Below are 18,952 nucleotides of genomic sequence, written 5' to 3'. Positions count from 1 at the left end.
CAATGAGTCTCTACAATAGTCTACTTTTAGTCTATTCATTCAGCCCAAACATGGCCAGGCACTGAGAGAGAACACCAGAGTAGGGGAAGAAGGGAGTAGTCAGTGAAAGTCAGGAGTTGGTGAGACCCAAGGCCAGAGAGCGAATGTGCTCTGTGATGGACAGGTGTCAATATGAATGACTGAGTTAGACCAAAAAAAAAAAAAAAAGCATGATTAATAAGGTAAATGGTAACTCTATTTGAATGAACAAAAAATGTGTATCTGAAATTACATGGCTATAGAAGCTATTAATGGACATGAACTTGTGAGAAGCACTTCCTTTCTTCAAAAGGATCAAGGATAGGGCGCCTGGGTGGCTCAGTCGGTTAAGCATCTGACTCTTGATTTTGGCCCCACATAGAGCTCTATCTTGGGCAAACAGCTTGCTTAAGAGTCTCCCCCCTCCCTCTGTCTCCTACCCTTCTGCCTACTTCTAAACAAAACAAAAGAACCCAAAAAACAAAAAACAAAAGGATCAAGGATAATGCCAGTATGCAGAAGGACCATAAAGTTAAAGCAAAAGTTCCCTAGGAGGTTCTACAGAGAATAAGCAAATTAAAGGTTTTTATAAATAGTTGAAGGAAAAAAACCCTATAATGTTATATTTGGCATTACATGACAAATATAGTAAGTACATTTCATATCACATAGTAGAAAGAACACTAAAAATAAAGTGATGAATGCTAATAAGATTATATGAAATTCAAACTTAACAGATAGTTCAAACTAAAAAGAAATAGTAAGAAGAGTGTGATATTATAATAAAACATATGGGTTTGGTCTCTGTCCAGGTTCCAGGCACAGAGCTCCTAAAATTCTTGGAATTTCCTGAATGATAAGAGTGAGAGGAGTATCTTTTGTTATTCATAATAAGCCCCCTTCTGTTAATGGTGACTCTAGGCCGGCCTCTAGATAGCTTTAGGATGGGAGCCAGCTGCCAGGGAAACCAGTCATGTGATTACAGGGCTGCAACTTCTAGCCCTACCTTTCAACCTGCAGGTAGGGAAGAGGAGCTGAAGACTGAGTTCAATCCCTAATAGTCCATGATTTCCTCAATCATGCTAACATAAAGGAACTTGCACAAAATCCCCTAAATGACAGGGTTCCAAAAGCTTCCAGGGAGATGACTGCACTGTGGTGATGAGAGGATGACGGAGCCCAGAGGTCATGGAAGATGACTGCATCCCCCAAAGATACCTGGCCCCATGTACCTCTTACACCGGACAGCTCCTGACTTCTATCTTTGGTAATAAACTGGTAAACATAAGTGAAATTCTTTTCTGAGTTCTGTGAGCCATTCTAGCAAATTGTCAAACCTTAGGAGACAGTTATGGGAACTCCTCCCCGCCCCCACACTCCCATTTATAGGCAGTTGATCAGGTGGCCCGTACAGGTGGCATGCACAGGCAGCCTGAAAACTACAACTGGCATCTGAAGTGGGGGCAGTTTTGTGTGACTAAGCCCTTCAACCTACAGAGTCAAACACTACCTCTGGGTGGTGTGTCACAAGTGAACCAAATTGCTGGACACCCATTTGGTGTCTGGAGAATTGGAAAATTCACTGTACAGTAAAACATCCCCCCGGAAGGCTAACAAGCAGAAGTCCGACATTCAAGAACATTCATCAGCCCCCAGCAAAATCCTCTTATATCCTCTCCTTTACCAGTAAGTCCTTTTCCAAGTGAGTGGACTACAAATTTCATTATCTCAAAATCATTTCCACATGTGGGGCTTCAAAATTTCAGAAACATTACAAGTGTAACAACGACAACAAAATCAGGTTTTATAGGGCAGGCTTTATAGTACATACTGTACCCTCTTAGGACAAAATTGAAAACATACATATTTGTATATATATGACTTACTAAGTAAACTGTCTAACATATCTACATCCAAATCTGTGGATCTCTTTTGCTGCTGGGCTACTAATTGGCAAAAGTCCTGAGCAGCTCTCACGATATCTGCTTTTCCATCTTCTGGGGAGAGCACCTTCACCGCCGACTGGCAATTTAAAACTGAAGGAAAAAACAAACAAGTTATTAAGAAAACAACCTGTTCCAGACATATTTCAAAATCAGCTTCAAGAAATATTAAGTTCAGACTAAAATAAAAGTATAGTTCTTATAGTAAACATAGATCATTTAAGTCCTCCAAATTGAATATAAAACATACTTATCTACTCTCCCGATAGGAACCACACATCACATTTGTGTATATATTTACACACTGCCTTCCTTTCAAAGACTTTGTATCTCTGAATAAATCCTCTAGAAAATAGGAACCATAGGCTAGTTTACACTTTTCATTCACCTAAAATGCCATCTACAATCATAGTAGAGTTAGCAGTAAAACAAAGATAAAAATGAAGAATATAGGGAAAAAATGTGTTTCAATGGAACAGGTACTGTCTAACTTATCAGAATCTGATTCTAGGGGAGCTATTTTATAATTGATAGGATTCTAGGGACCTGAGAGGAATGCCAAATTCTTGTCTGTAGACAAGAATGCAAATTCTTTCTTGTTTGGTAGAGGTTCAATTATCTTCCCTCTAACCCAACAGAAAAATCAGTTTTGCCTCTATTTACATATTCATTGCAATATTCCTGATCCGTAAGTGTGTCCATTCTTGGGACTCTCTTTTGAACTAGTTACAATCTGCCTGGTTCCTGGTTATTTATTGGTTACATAAAAATCTTCAACATGTGTTTATTTTTTAATATCTATGAGAGTCATGATTTTATTTTTTTTGAAAATTATCTTTGAACAAGATGAAGAAAGAAAAGTCTAAATCTGATGATTAAAGAGCGTGACAATTAACAGGGCAAAATGAATAAATGAGTGACAGAATCTGCCTTGAAACACACCCCAAAAAATACATCTGTGTAAGTTAGATACTCAATTGTATACTCATGCTTACCTTGATCATCTTTGTCATTACTATTCGCAAACTCTGGTGAATATTTGGAACAATCTAAACCCAGAAGTTCCTGCTGTTGTTTTAAAATTTCATCCATCAATCTGGAATTATTTCTTTTGAAAATACCTTAAAAAGAAAAAAAACAAGTAAATCCCAACTAGTTTAATTTATGCTCTTCAAGAATTAATGGGTGTTTGCTGTGAAAACAACACTGCACCCAGAACTCAACAAACTCCATATGAAGCAGTGCCAACTACGCCTAAACTAGAGTCTAAAAGAGAAACAAAACAAAAATGTTATTAACACGAGAGTCTGGAGTCAGGCTAAAGTTAAAAAAAAAAGAAAAAAAGGATAGGGATGACTACCTGGAGTCAATATGAATATGATAAAAATTTGGGCACAGAAAGAAATTTTAAGAGATCATTTACTTGAAATCCTCATTTACAGATTAAGAAACTTGACACCCAAAGTCCTTAAGAGACTTGTCCAAGAATCTGTAAGCTGCAGAGTGGTCTAGAGGCCTCATCTTCCCGACCCTCAGTCTGATGCAGTTTCCTTGCAGACCTACTATGTGCAATCAATATTATTACCTCTATTTGATTAGTTTTTTTAATGGTAAAAGGAACTATTATGAATTATGTAGAAAGTAGACAGAACACACAAAAGTAAAAGAAATGAAATGTAGTAAATTCAAGCAAAGCATGGAAACTGTTTTTGAGCCTTCAACCATGCACAGAAAGATTAAAACTTTTAACTGCTATTATGTCGTTGAGAAAGATGAAGGAACTATGTGGCATACATTTAATATAAAACTAACGAAGAGAGTTCTAACTAAAAACAAGGGACAAGTTTTTAGCTGTTTTCAGAGGGGCAGCTTTTTCACTGGCCATTGCCTTTTCGACCTTTACCAAGTGTTCCTACTCTGTAGTATCAGTCAGATCTGACTTCAAAGATTGACTGGGAAAGAGAACATAGTAAATATATATAAAATAACCCTGAATCTGCTGTAGAGATGTTAACTTGGTAGTCCATGTATAATAGCAGTTCAAAGATTTTAAAAAAACTCTCCTTTGGTAGGAAAAGCCTTGTAAAATAAGCTAGACTTGAGCTGAGCTTTCCAAAGTTAGAAAACTGAGCTTCAACCTTAGAAAGTTAAAGAAAACGGAGAGGGTATTTAGTTTGGGAAAATGTTTAAGAAAAAACACTGAATATTCAAAAGACAGACAAATGTTGCTGGTGCAAAGGATTTGAGAAAAGGGGACAGATCTAATTTTCACTTCAAGTTGCCTACCAAGTGGGTAACCAACACTTTCTAAGCAACGTGGGAATGTTGGAAATTTATAACTTTAGGAAAACAAACCTGGAAATGGTATAGAGGTCAGGCAGCAGAGTACAGCAACAGTCCATTTGTAATTTGATGAAACAATTGAAGAAGTTCATTACAAAAGAACTGAGAGAATGAAGAGCATGACTTCATGAGAGGTGAACAGAGAAAATTCCATGTCTTTAATCCTAGCTATAAGAAAATAGTGACTTTTGTTTAAAGTGGGGAATTTCTAGCAGAGAACTGGTCTGAAGGAAAACATAAGCTTAAGTTTTAGACACCTGATGATAGAATATTTAGGCAGCAGTACTGAGAAAGTGATTAAGACACATGAGGGAAGGACACTGAAAAGAGGTCATATAGGGATGCCTGGGTGGCTCAGTCCGTTGAGCATCAAACTCTTGATCTCAGGGTCATGAATTCAAACCCAATGTGGGGCGTGGGGCTTACTTAAAAAACAAAAAACAAAAAGAGGTGATAAGCACCATGTGAGTAGAGATCTTAACTGTGTTTACTCACCAGGCTAGCACAGTGCCTGGCACAGAACAGACACTCAACAAATGTCTGCTGAAAGAAGACAACAGTCAGAGACAGACTAGGGGACTTAATAAGACCTCTTTAGGGTAAGTGACATTTCATGGAGCCCATGGAGAATTGGGAGAATTCTACAGGGGCGAGGCTGGGAAGGCAACATAACAAAAGATAGGGATATTGACACACATTTGGGTGTCATCATCCTTAAGGTGAAACTCAAACATACCCACAAGAAGTGAAATATAGGATCTCCAAAGGTAAGGAAGCACATGGAGAAGAGCAGAGGGCTAAGGCTGTGGTTCCTTGTGAAAGCCGACAGTCGTAAGACCAAAAGCTAGGAAGTATGGAAGTGAACACTGGTAGCACCCACATGCAGAGCAATAAAAAATATTTAGTCCCAAATACAAACAAAAAGTTTAACGGAAGGTGATTAATATCAGAAGCTATCTGAATAATAATGCTTAGGACAGCAATACTTGTGCAACAATACAGATGTGTAGGATATAAAGATTATGTTCAAGCCAATCATAAAATTGACATGTATGACACAAAGCATGTACAAAACAGTTATATGATATAGGCTTATTAATGTTACAAGATTTCCAGGTATTTACACAAGTAAAAAATAAAAAATAATTTAGACCACACTTTGGTCTATATCACAGATGTAAATTATGGAAGGCATAAGAATTTTAAAAACAATGCAAGATCTCCAGAACACTGCTAGAACACATGAACTTACTAGAATGTAGGTTTATTCATTTTAATAGTAACCCACCACTAGGAACCCTTGCTTTTGTCTACTTAACAGCACACTGACCCCTTCCTTTGATACTTCCTTTGGACCTATGCTTCATTGCTCCCTAATTCACTCATCTCTGCCTTAGCTTCCAAATTAAAATGGGAACACATTTCAGGAACCCTTGTTCTCTCCAAATCAATGGATGACATTCTTTATCACCAAAATGGTCACTACCTCTTTTCAATCTATATCCTTTCCTTCTCAGTCTTTCTGAAGTGTTACCATTAATGACCAAGCTCCTCAATTCTCAAAATTCTATCCTCACCCCACGGCTTAAACGTCCTTTCTCAGTTCTATTCCCAGCCTGCTGCTCCTTGAATGGCCCCTTCTCACTGTGCACGAAATCCTTCCCTCTTCCCATGTCTAACTGGAAGATTACTCCTAGAGTTCCTTTCTCAGCCTTCTCTTTCTGTCCATGTGCTCCTCCTTCTCGGAGTCTAGTCACTCATGGGACTTTAAAACCACTCAGGGCCGGGGCGCCTGGGTGGCTTAGTCGGTTAAGCGTCCGACTTTCGCTTAGGTCGTGGTCTCGCGGTTCGTGGGTTCGAGCCCCGCATCGGGCTCTGTGCTGACAGCCAGCTCAGAGCCTGGAGCCTGTTTCAGTCTGTGACTCCCTCTCTCTCTGACCCTCCCCTGCTCACGCTGTCTCTCTCTCTCTCCTAGAAATAAATAAAAACATTTAAAAAAAAAAAAAAAAAAAACCACTCAGGGCCAGGACAAGGGTAAGATGAGTGAAGCAAACTTAAGTTGGCATCATAAACAACGTATTATCTTTAACAACTTAATGCAAAAGCATCCACGATGAACAAAAAATTAAAAGTTTAAGTAAAAACAGGATCAGCATTTAACAATTCCAGTTCTGGGGCACCTGGGTGGCTCAGTTGGTTAAGTGTCCAACTTCAGTTCAGGTCATGATCTCGCAGTTCATGAGTTCCAGCCCCTCGACAGGCTCTATGCTGACTGCTCAGAGTCTGGAGCCTGTTTCGGATTCTGTGTGTGTGTGTGTGTGTGTGTGTGTGTGTGTCTCTCTCTGCCCCTCCCCCACTCATGCTGTCTCTTCCTCTCTCAAAAATAAATAAACATAAAAAATTCCAGTTCATTCAAATATCTAATTCTACCCAGAAGCTCTATAAGCATCTAAACACCCTAAAACATGGCAGCTTATCTCTTAAAGCTCATTCTCAGGGAGCCAGAGTGGCTCAGTCAATTAAGTGTCTGACTTGGGCTCAGGTCATGATCTCACTGTTGTTGAATTCGAACCCCACCTCAGGCTCTAAGCTGACAGTGTAGAGCCTGCTTGGAATTCTCTCTCTCTCTCTCTCTCTCTCTCTCTCTCTCTCTCCCCCCCCCCCAGCCCCCCGCCTTCTCTCTGCCCCTCCCCTGCTCATACTGTCTCTCTCCCTCTCTCAAACTAAACTTAAAAAAAATTTTAAGAAAGCTAGTTGTTAAACACTTACATCAAGTTCTACTTTAAATTTTTTTTTAAATGTCTATTTATCTTTGAGAGAGAGAGAGAGACAAAGCACGAGCAGGGGAGGGGCAGACAGTGAGGGAGACACAGAATCTGAAGCAGGCTCTAGGCTCTGAGCTGTCAGCACAGAGCCTGATGCAGGGCTCAAACCCATGAACTCTGAGATCATGACCTGACCCAAGTCAGATGCTTAACCGACTAAGCCACCCAGGTGACCCTATAACAAGTTAAAAAAAAAAAAAATGGAGCAGTACCATAACTGTAAAACCGATATGCACTTAGGAACTAAGCTTGGAAGGGAAAAGGCTATAGGAGAACAGTGAATGTATAAGGGTGATAGGAGAGTAGGGGATTTAAAACAGTAACTGGGGTAAAACTATATATAATTAAAAGGGGGCGGAAGCCTTTTTTGGTTCTATTTCTTTTTTTTTTTTTTTTTAAGTTTAATTTTGGGAGAGGGAAAGAGACTGTATATGCATGCAGTGAAGAAGGAGTCGAGAGAGAGGGGGACAGAGGATCTGAAGCATGCTCTGTGCTGACAGCAGAGAGCCCAATGCAGGGCTCAAGCCCAGGAACCATGAAATCGTGACCTGAGCTGAAGTCAGACACTTAACCAACTAGCCACCCAGGTGCCCCATGTTGTTCTATTTCTAATAAAGGCATCACTACCTGCCCAGTCACCCAAGCATCTTCTCTACTCTCTAGTATTTTCATGATCACTTCCAATGTGCTATTAATATGCTAAACCTATATGCTCATCTACAGCAATATTTCCCTCATCTATTTCCATTTGTCCATTGTCCCCAACTGTTTCAAGTTTTTATTTCCTCATTAAAATATTCCAATCACATGATCTTCCAATGGGTCTTCCTGCCTCTTCTAGCATGTATCACTGGACTGAAAACCAGATTAATCTTTGGGTTCATCTTCAATCCTGACATATTCCAATTTTAGTATCTTCAATGGCTCCTCAAATGCTTAATGTACTAAGAGGAAACTGCTCAGACCAGTATTAAGATTCCAGCCTATGCTTCCATACTTGGTGTATGGAAATAATGTTTATGAAACAAATGAATTGATTTCTCTGTAGTGCTGTATCCCTAGCAAATTCGAACTGTCGTATGTCCCGCCAAAGCAGATGACATGAGTCCAATCTCCATTCTTCATGTTACCTCCCCAGCCCCACACCTATGAACTTTTCACAGGCCAGCTAAAATGTCACTTACTCTTAAGAGACCCTTCCCTATGCCCCATTCCTCCTCTGACTCACCTTTACCTCCACCGAATACACACATTTTGTTCAAACTCCATAATAAACAATATTCTACTTTTTATCATAATTATAACTTAATCCCCTACTGAACTGTAGTCTTCCTTATGAATTTCTGTCTTACTTACTTCTTTTCCCCTAAGGCACCTTCCACATAGCAGGAGTTCAATGTTTATTTAATAAACTGAATTAATCAGTGCACAAAGTGCCACCTAACAACAAAACCTAAATGGACAGGTCACTAAATGGAATTTTTAAGAAGTTTCCAGGAACCTCTCACAATAAAAGCAGGTACTTCCTCACTGCATACAGGCAGAAATTCTGTTAAAAAGGAAGAATACACAAAAGCACAGTTACAAATTATTTTTTATAAAGAAGTTCATAGTTATTTTAAACACAACCTTTGTCTTCGCTAATTTGGATGGAGAAATTAGATACACAAGTATCATCTCTGAGAAGTGTATAGATAAAACAAAGTATCAGAAAGATGATTCCTGATTGTTCAAGGCTTGCCCCCTCCAGAAATCTGATTATATGCTATGCTGCCTATCTCACATACCCATAGACAATACTATCAGCTTGAGATTTTCTTCAGGATTCAAAGTCTACATACACATACTTCACATGATACACAAGAAATGCAAAAAAATGTTAAGAGTGCCTTTGCCTAAGATAGGCAATTCCTCTAATAATATCATAGTATGGTATTAGGCAAGTATTCATACTTCTGGAATTCTTTTTCTCATATCACACTTCATCTTGTTTGCCTTCACAGAATCTACTAAAGCCAAACTGGTGTAATAAAAAAAAACTATGACAAAAGTTATTGTAAAAGGAAGCTGAGATTACACTCACTCAGAAATAACTGACTTAAGAGAAAAACATTTGTAAATACTTTTTGGAGAAAATCATAATTTACAGAACTGTACAGTAATAAGATGAAATAATCATTTTAAACCATCCTTTTACAGATGAAGAAGAGGCTCAAAAAGGTCAAGCAACTGTCCTTGGCCAAGAGTCTAAGACTCTGGAACTCAGGTCTCCTGGATTCTAATTATTCAGTTCAGTAACTATTTCTAACATTGATAAACAAATGATGCTAAACCCACTTTACTAATATACCCATTAAATTCTGAATTCCCCTCCCCAAAAGTTGAACTCTCTTAAATATATAAAACTGGCCTTTTTACAAATAAGCAGTATCTTTTGAAAAAACTAGAATGGGAGATCTTTTTTAAAAGGTTCTGAAGGTTTCACAGGGCTAAGTTATTTGAGTTAAGAAAAAATAACTCTGGGGATGCCTGGGTGGCTCAGTTGGTTAAATGTTCGACTTCAGCTCAGGTCAGGATCTCACGTTCGTGAGTTTGAGCCTCGCACTGGGCTCTGTGCTGACAACTCAGAGCATGGATCCTGTTTTGGATTCTGTGTCTCCCTTTCTCTCTCCCCATCCTCTGCTCATGCTCTGTCTCTCTCTCTCTCAAAAATAAACAAACATTAAAAAAGTTTTAAAGAAAAAAGTTTTTGCAATAATGATTTCAAGAATTTTATATAATGTTTGCTCTACAACTTTATCTCTTGTATTCTCAATTTCATAAATGTAAATTATATATATTTATGGAAAAGATATATGAAAGAACTATCTTTTAAAACACACAAATGCACACACACACACACACACACACGAACATCTACAACTTCCATAAAAATAAATAAATAAATGTTACACCAGAAAAATGGGATCTCAGAAAGACGTACAATGTTTTTGGTATTTCTTGATAAACATTAGGTACATACTTTTGGGGCCAAATGTAAACTTTTTATATCCTAAGAAATACCTATTTTGAATTCTAGTATTAAAAACTACTTAAGATGCTCAACATTTAGACCAATAATGTAACTTAATGTCCCCTAACCATTCATCCTAAACTGAATGTCCCCTAACCTTAGCATGGTAACACTTCCAATTTTTAGTGTTTCCTAGTCTTTGTTCCCATGCATGTATAATCCCGGCCTATATGAACATGCAATTTTATATCTTGCTTTTTTCACTTATTTAACATGTATCCTTCCTTGGTGCTAATCTCATGATTATTATAACACTTGCATTATTTAACAGAAAAGTCTTTGCTGATTTGTTCCAGCTCTCAAAATATAAAAATCAATACTTCCAGAGCTAAGATCATTACTACTACAGCTACTGCATATTCTCTCAGCATTTAGGTTTTCGTCATATTCAAAGAAAAGAAAAATGCCAATATAACTGGTGAACACAGAAGTTAAGTGGAACGAAGGGCATTATATGAGGCCAGGCAAAGGGGTAATATGAAGGGGTCTCTGGGCCTTGGTAATGAGCTGAGAAAGCATGCCAAGTACAAAGGAAGCCATTGGAAGGTTTTATTCAGAGATCAAATGGTGTTATCAAAAAAGATCACTTTGCTGGGGAGTAAAGAATGGACTATACAGGGGCCAGAATATAATCAGGTGGCTACAGCAATAATCCAGATGAAAGATAATGACAACTCAAACTGGGGTGTCTGCAATGGAAAACCAAAACAAGTATCCAATTTGGAACATATTCTAGAAGTAAGGCCATGGAGGCCTGTTGATAACTTATAGGTGGAATACAATGTAAGAGACTCATAGAAGACATATAAGTTTTTAGCTTGAGCACATGGCTGAAAGGTACTAGTATGTTTTAAGACGAGAAAAACTGGGGCGCCTGGGTGACTCAGTCGGTTGGTTAAGTGTCCAACTTCGGCTCAGGTCATGATCTCCCAGTTCATGGGTTCAAGCTCCACATTGGGCTCTGTGCTGGCAGCTAGCTCAGAGCCTGGAGCCTGCTTCAGATTCTGTGTCTCCCTCTCTCTCTGACCCTTCCCTCCTCACACTGTCTCTCTCTCTCTCTCTCAGAAATAAATTTTTTTTTTAATTAAAAAAAGAAAAAAAATAAAGAAGAGCAAAACTGTGAGAGGGGCCTGAGGGGGGTGAAATTCAAGACATGTTTTAGACATGTTAAGTACCTGTAATGCCTAAAAAAAGTATATCTGTTAGGTAGTGAATTAGATATAGGAGTCTGGAATTATGGGAGAGATGGACTGGAGATACAAATCTGGGTATGAGCATTTAAAGGATTTTTAAAATGATAAGGTTAGAGAAATCATCTGGGACAGGGGTCAGCAAACTACTGCTATGGGAACACAACTACACCCATTCTTTTATAAGTTCTTTTTGGCCTCATTGGCAGAGTTGAGTAGTTTTAACAGCAACCTATAACCCACTAACCTAAAATATTTACCATTTGACCCTTTAAGAAAAAGTTGTTGGCCCTTAACCTAGGAGATCGCATGAACAACAGAATGACAAGGGGGTATATGCAGCACAGTACTCTAGGACACCCCAACATTCACAAGTGGAAAAAATGAGAAGCCAGAAGGCTCAGAAGGAACAGACAGCAAGACAGGAAGAAATCCAAGCACACATACATTTCAAAGACAGTGGAATTAAGTATGTTCCAGCCACCCATTAGATTATATGCTGTATTCAGCTGTACTGGAGTCCTTTGAAATCTTTACTATACTAATCAAGATTATATTTTAGAATTATAGGTTTCACTATTTAGTCTACTCTTTCACTCAAGCATGCACATATTAACTGGCTAATACAACCATGACATATGTACTTTTTTCAAATTAAGGAAGCCAGGTAAGGAGTTTAATTAGACAAGTATTCAGTCAGCAAATCTTATCGCTATTCCTTAAATCCTGCTTCTTCTAAAATTTATGTGAAATGAATATTCAATTCCATAAAATGAAACTTTTAAAGCACATATTTAATATGTTTTCTTTTAAATCTGAAATTATGGGGCATTAGGTGGCTCAGTCAGTTGAGGGTCCGACTTTGAATCAGGTTATGATCTTGCGGTTCAGGAGTTCCAGCCCCCAAATCGGGCTCCGTGCTGACAATGTGGAGCCTGGAGCCTGCTTCCAATTCTGTGTCTCTCTCTCTCTCTTTCTCTCTCTCTCTCCCTCAAAAATAAACGAACATTAAAAAATTTTTTAATGGAAATTAGAATTTTTACCATGGTTATTCCCTACTTTCTACAGAAACAGACTTTAAGAAATAACGAACATCAAGTGTTCATAAGGACACAGGAAGGGAAGAGAGAAAAGTGAGATAAACACTAAAACAATCTCTCCTAGTTATAAAGCATCTCACCAGCTACAGAATTAATGTAATACTTTAAAAATAAATGCCTGTCCTTCAAAATGGCCTACCTTTTCCCCTTTTAAACTAGACACCTAAGTAGGCTGCCTAGTGGCTACACTCACTTAATTTCTCTAACAATCCAAGAGGCAATCTTCAGAGAAGAAAACATATATTTATGGAGCAATTATTTAAAATTAAAAAAAAAACTACCATCAAAATTTTACATGACTAAAGGAGTCCTAACAAAATAAATCTTATACATCATGAAACAATTTTACTTCAAGAGAGAGCCCCAGGATTAGGAATCAGCGTGTCGTAGTAGCAAAGATCTGTGTGTGACGGTGGCACAGCATAATGGAAGGAGTGCTGTGTTTCAAGTCCCAGCTCTTCAGCAGGATAGATGTGTAAAATTAACGAACCATGTGGACTCTCTCAGCCTCTGGGTACACATTTTAAAAATGAGAATATCTTCAAAGACTCTGTTCACCTGACAGACAATTCAACAGAGCAGGTGTACCATGATATTAAATTTAGTTGATTCAGAAAGTGTCCTATGAGTCATAGGATGGACATTTATATTAGTGGTATGAAGAAAATTCTATTTGCCTTCATATATGTTACAAATCATTTCTATCACCTGTAAATAAGTACCACTTAACCAAGGCTTTAAGATAACATGACATAATTAGGAACAGTATTAAAAGTTAGGATTGTAGTCCCATTCTCTTAGGAGAGAAGTCAGTATAGCAAAATCGTTAAGTATAAAAGCTTTGGAATAAGATTTAGTTCAAATTCTAGATCTGCTCCTTTCCAGATATGGGTTCTTGGCTAAGTCTCAGTTTCTTGATCTGTAAAACTGCTAAGGATTTAATGGACTTCCTTGCATAGTGTCTGGTACACAGTAAGAATTCAACAAAGACTAATTATTCCTATTAAGTAAAGGTTTATTTTCATACACAGACCTAGTACTATGGTTAAACAGAAGAGCACTGAAGAGGAAAAGGTCATTTCAAAAGTTAACAAAAGCCGAATAAACCTTTTCAAAATCAGCAAAACTGTAGATGGAATAGTAAGTCAAGAGGTTATCTAGGAAGTAACAGTCAGAACAGACATTATAAGGATTGATGATAGCCTTTCGACAGGTAGCAAAGTCTCTGGCACAAAATGAAGAGGACATTCTAGGATGCAAAGATAAATGTGAAATTCTGTACAAGACATGAACTACACAAAGGTGAACTAGGAACAGATGTTGTCTTACTGAGGGAAAATAAGTGGCCTAGTTTGTATTGCTTAACATATCAACATGTAATCACAATACAACTGGATTTTCAACACTTCTTCCAACTCCGTATTTCAACATAAGGAAAACAAGAAGTACTTACTAAGACCATACTTCCCAATAGCATCTGTGTCAGTGTGTCAGATACGTAACTAGGGGAAACTACATTCATTTCCCTCCATTATGTTAAAGTTCCTGGGTACTTATGTTAGGAAACAAATTACAGGTAGAACACCAAACTACCTACACACTGTAAGAGAAGCAAAGATGAGAAGGATGGACAGTATCTGTGGAGCTTAAATCTAGTAAGAAAATTTACGCACATATACATATACATGACTACTATTTCAGAAAAGAGAAATACCTTTGAAGATGTACAAAGTTTTGAGGAGATTCAAGAATAGATCAAGATTAGAAATGGAATACTCAAGAGAGACTACGTAAGAGGTGACAGGATAGACTTACAAGGATCAGTGACAGCGTTCTGACAAGTAGATAGCCATGTGTCAGGAAAAGCCATCTGTAGGAGCCATTTGTCTTGGGGAGGGGGGGCGGGGCGGGGTGCTGAGGAGGAGGAACATCAAGCAACCTAAATGTGGATGAGGCAAAAGGTATATAAAATAGTGAGAAGTAGGTTGGGGAACCCAGGAGTACACTGGGCAGACATTTTTAATGCCAGTGTGAGAAATCTGTATCCAAAAACAATTTCAGAAGACACCTAGCACAGATTTACAACCACAGAAGTAACACTAGAAAGACTAAGATGAAAGATTTGTTTCCTTGTTGTGTTGCTAGATTCTCACACAGACCGCAATGCCTTATTCTAGATCATTCCAATTTATAATAAGTAATACTAAGACCCTACCCAGATTTCCTCATTCATGAAGAGGAACATGAAGAATGAATAATTTGAGGCAAGGCAAACAGCAGAGTATCCCTCAACTTGTGTTAGGGTCAAACGTGAAGGTACAGAGGCAGTATACAGACAGATGGGTAAAAAGAGATGCTCAGGTCCCACTCCCCTAAGTCAGTCTGATCAATAACTGTGTTGAATCTGTATTTTTTATAAGTATCCCCCAAAACTCTTTCTCAGATGGTCCACAGGCCACATTTAAAAAAAAATTTTTTATGTTTTATTTATTTCTGAGAGAGAGAAGGAGAGAGCATGAGCAGGGGAGGGTCAGAGAGAGAGGGAGGTACAGAATCTGAAACAGGCTCCAGGCTTTGAGCTAGCTGTCAACACAGAGCCCGACGCGGGGCTCAAACCCACGAACCATGAGATCATGACCTGAGCCGAAGTCAGATGCTTAATGAGCCACCCACGCGACCCTAGGCCACATTTTGAAAAATACTGTCCTATAGCAAGGTCCACAGCATGGCACCAATATATCTGGGCAAAAAAACAGATTTCATCATTGAAGATGATGACACACACCCAGATAATGTGGAGCCAAGCGTACTTGGATTAAGATCCAAGCCAGCACAGCACCCCTCATGTAATAACACCAAAGGTCACTGAACTCCAGGTTTTGTGTGACAAATCAGGCTAATCTCTTTACTGGAATTCTGGACTTAAGAAATCCTGTGAAAACAACCCCAATTTCTAATAGATGAAAGAATTACAGGCAGAAATTATTATAATCAAGAAATATGGCAGGTAAATGAAAATAAAAAGTTCAGTTTGTTGGCAGTCAAACCGAAGTAAATATCAATGGGTTTTTTGGTCTAAGAATAAAATATAATCTTTTTATATTTTATTATAATTAAATTATAATTAATCAGAATGAATCCAATTATAATTAATTAGATCCAATTATAATTATCCAATTATAATTAATTAGAATGAATACTTATTTAAACTCAAATTTTTAAGTGAAAGCGTACAGGACAGAGAAAAATGTAAGAAGGTACAGTTAGCTTGTCTCCAAGATCTCTGCCATCAATCCCCCTGCCTCACCCCCATCCTTCCCACACTTGTCTCCCTTGCACCTTTCTGGACAAGTTATTATCTCAATGAGAGGTAAAGTCTATTTCACCATTTTCTTGATTTGGGCCAGACCAGTGACTTCTCAGGAGTACAGCAAAAGTAACACTGCATGATATCCTAAGCTAAGTCAAAGAACCCTTGTAAGCTTTGGCCTCTGGTTAGGTCTTTGGGAACATTCTCGGGAAAAGCCAGCCACCATCTGACTACCCTGAGGCCACGATTAATGAGGAAGCCCAAGCCAGTCATGTAGAAAGACTCTGTGAAGACAGACGACTAACCTGCCCTCATCTATTCCAGCTATTAGGAACCAGGTATGGGACTTATGACAAGAAATTTTTATGTCCCAGCCACTATCTGACAGCCACCTTCTGAGTGATGAATCCCAAAAAAGACATGATCAACTGAACGGAGTCAACGTGTAATCTGTGGTTTTAAAACACTATGCCCTGGGGTAAATAACTAGAACAGTCACGCAAACTTTCACCCTACCTCATTTCTCAACTTTTCATTATAGAAACTTACTTATATTTACTGTTCCCCACAGTACTCAGCACTGTTGGTAAGGCCTGTCTAATAGGAAAGCTACCAAAAGGGAATTCCCTATTCACAGACAGAGGAGGGAGGGAGAGAGAACACTGCTGTTCATGCTAATCCAAATTCTACCCACTTTTGCAAAGCCTAGCTCAAGTGTCACCTCCTTCCTTCTCAGGAGCATAGGGGGGTAACCCTGCTTTGCAGGGATTTTTCTCTTTCCTTAAATAATGTTTCTGCCACTCACTTAGCATATTAACTTACATTAATTTTTAGTAGATATCCTTAACTTGAGAAATTTTAACTTTAAGAAACACAGTTTCTTGTATTCCTTTGTATCCCAGTGCTTTACACCATAATAAGGTACTCAATAGATGTGGCATTTGTAAAGATGTTGATAGGATTTTTTTAAACCTATAAAGAAACGGGTTTAAATAAAAATTTGTTTGGGAAAACTAAATAAAGCTTAAGTGGTCATACCAACCCTGAAAAGGACAACTTTCCTCACATATCCACACAGCTCGTTTTCTCACCTTTTTCAGGTCAATACTCAAAAGTCAAAAGTCAATGAGGTCAATGAGGCTTCCCTTGCCCACGCTACCTAACGTTGTACCCCATCATTGCCTTTCAACATTCCCATTCCCAGTTTGATTTTTCCTCATTTCATTTATGATCTAATTTACCACATGTTTTACTCTTTTATAACATTTGTCGGGCTTCCATTAAAATGTAAGTTCCATGAGGATAGGGATTTTTGTCTGTTTTGTGCACTGATGTACCCCTATGCCCAAACCGATACCTGATATTTAATAGCCAATTGTTACTGTTGAATGAATGAATGAATGAATGAATGAATGAATACCAAGAACAGGTCAAACAATGAAATTATCCCCTAAAAAATAATTAAAACTGCTTTCATAGTGGGACACAAAGTGCCCTATGTCAATTCACTGGAAATAACCTTAAAACTCCTTTAGGTTTTCAATGTCTGGTTAGCATGACTTCTTCCTTCCTATCAACAATCACTCTTCTTTTAGCAAATATGACACGAGATATTTCTGAACCATATCAGCAATTCAAGAACAGGAATTGTCAGAACAAGGAAGTGTGGCAATATTACAATCTGTAGGCACAGTCACCAAATTAAACTATTTAGCTATACATCTGCCTTCCCTACTTGAACCATAAGGGTACTTGCTTTAAAAGACTCACTTATATATAAGGGATGCACTTGTAAGTCAATTCACCCTATTGTTTAATGGCTTTAGCTAATTTCCATTTCTGCTTCACTTCTTTCTTTCCCCACACAATATTTCTGTTGTATTGGTTTAAGCAAAGACTGTGTCGCTTCCTAACAGTCTTGTGATTTCTATTGGTCTGCTGAGTTTGGCAAGTTCCATAAAATGTCAGCCTTATTAAACTTTACCCTATGGGTTATAGCATCAGTTGATGATGACAGACTACTGAGTCACTATATTTCTTGCTGACTGCAAGGAAGTGACAGGTCAAAGATTACTCTAATACTGTGCAAGAGTTACTGTCTGACCTTGACCTACTCTTTCTGAGAAAACCCTGCACTTTCACATACCTATTTGACAAAGACTTAGAGGGAAAAAATCAAACTGTAGTGTCTGTGGAACATACCGGTATATGTTACTGAACAAAGAAGATAGCATTAGTTTTCTTTCCTTCATACCAATACACCTAAAACTCTGTTACTGCCACATCTTTACGTCTAAGGAAAGGAAATTACACTACTTTCAGGATCTGACTGAAATCCAAAACTGACATTTAGAGCCTTCCTCAACCTAACCTCCTAGTCATAATTTCAGTCCAACGGAAAGCCCATTTCCTCTGCATGAACTTCTCAAACTCCGCCAGTTCAAAATTTCTCTCCCCCATTCTCATTGTTGTTACTTACTCCCAACAGTTCTTGCTATTAACCAAGAAGTTACTTATGTATCTACTCTCCATAAACCTGAGAATCCATGGAGTTAAATGTAAGATTACAAGGAATGTGCGTATTAGCACAGTGCTTAAGGTTTGTAGCCACCCAATAAATGGTGAATTCCTGTACTTAAAAAATATCCCATGGTGAAATGCATTCCCTCAATGAGAATTTAAAGGAGGGCAATTACTGTATCAAGTACTGTGTTTAGCCACTGAGGATCAAGGATTGCACGCTATCCGAGACCTCCGAAGGCACAGGTGACTATTTTCATTTTGCCTATCCAATCTCTCACATACTTTAGGTAAGCCCAGTTCAGATACTACCTGCCCCCAACCACTAAGCGTATGCATAAATCCTTCACAGGCTAGCAGTAATTTAACAGCAGTGCCTTGAATCTCTCGGAAGAAACACTGTAGTATTAAATGGGGGGGGGAGGGGAGGAAGAGGGAAAAACGTACGCGGAAAAGCGCAGATGCTGGTGACCCTCAGGTCCCTCTTTTGTGAAACATGTGTATACAAATAACATCTACCCTACTGGGACTTTACAAACAGTAAGAAATACTTTTTAATTGCACAGAAAGCGACCCTACCAAATTCAGGGACTTAGCAGGTGTTAATAAAGCTTATCTCCCTTCCTCGAA

General features: G+C 38.4%; 1 protein-coding gene across 1 annotated transcript in view; it reads right to left on the bottom strand.

Moving 5' to 3' along the window:
- NUS1 (NUS1 dehydrodolichyl diphosphate synthase subunit) overlaps positions 1–18,952 on the bottom strand; it is a 28,455-nt gene that overhangs the window by 8,811 nt on the left and 692 nt on the right. The window contains exons 2-3 of the mRNA XM_039246039.1: positions 2,957–3,082; positions 1,905–2,054 (exon numbers count right to left, since the gene is read on the bottom strand). Coding sequence (XP_039101970.1) covers positions 1,905–2,054; positions 2,957–3,082 — 276 coding nt within the window. The remainder of the gene's footprint in view (positions 1–1,904; positions 2,055–2,956; positions 3,083–18,952) is intronic.

Source organism: Hyaena hyaena, unplaced genomic scaffold (assembly GCF_003009895.1).
Source record: "Hyaena hyaena isolate Hyena2069 unplaced genomic scaffold, ASM300989v1 scaffold_279, whole genome shotgun sequence".
Classification (NCBI taxonomy): domain Eukaryota; kingdom Metazoa; phylum Chordata; class Mammalia; order Carnivora; family Hyaenidae; genus Hyaena; species Hyaena hyaena.
The sequence above is the reverse complement of the archived record's forward strand: the minus strand, read 5'-3'. Positions and strand labels throughout refer to the sequence as shown.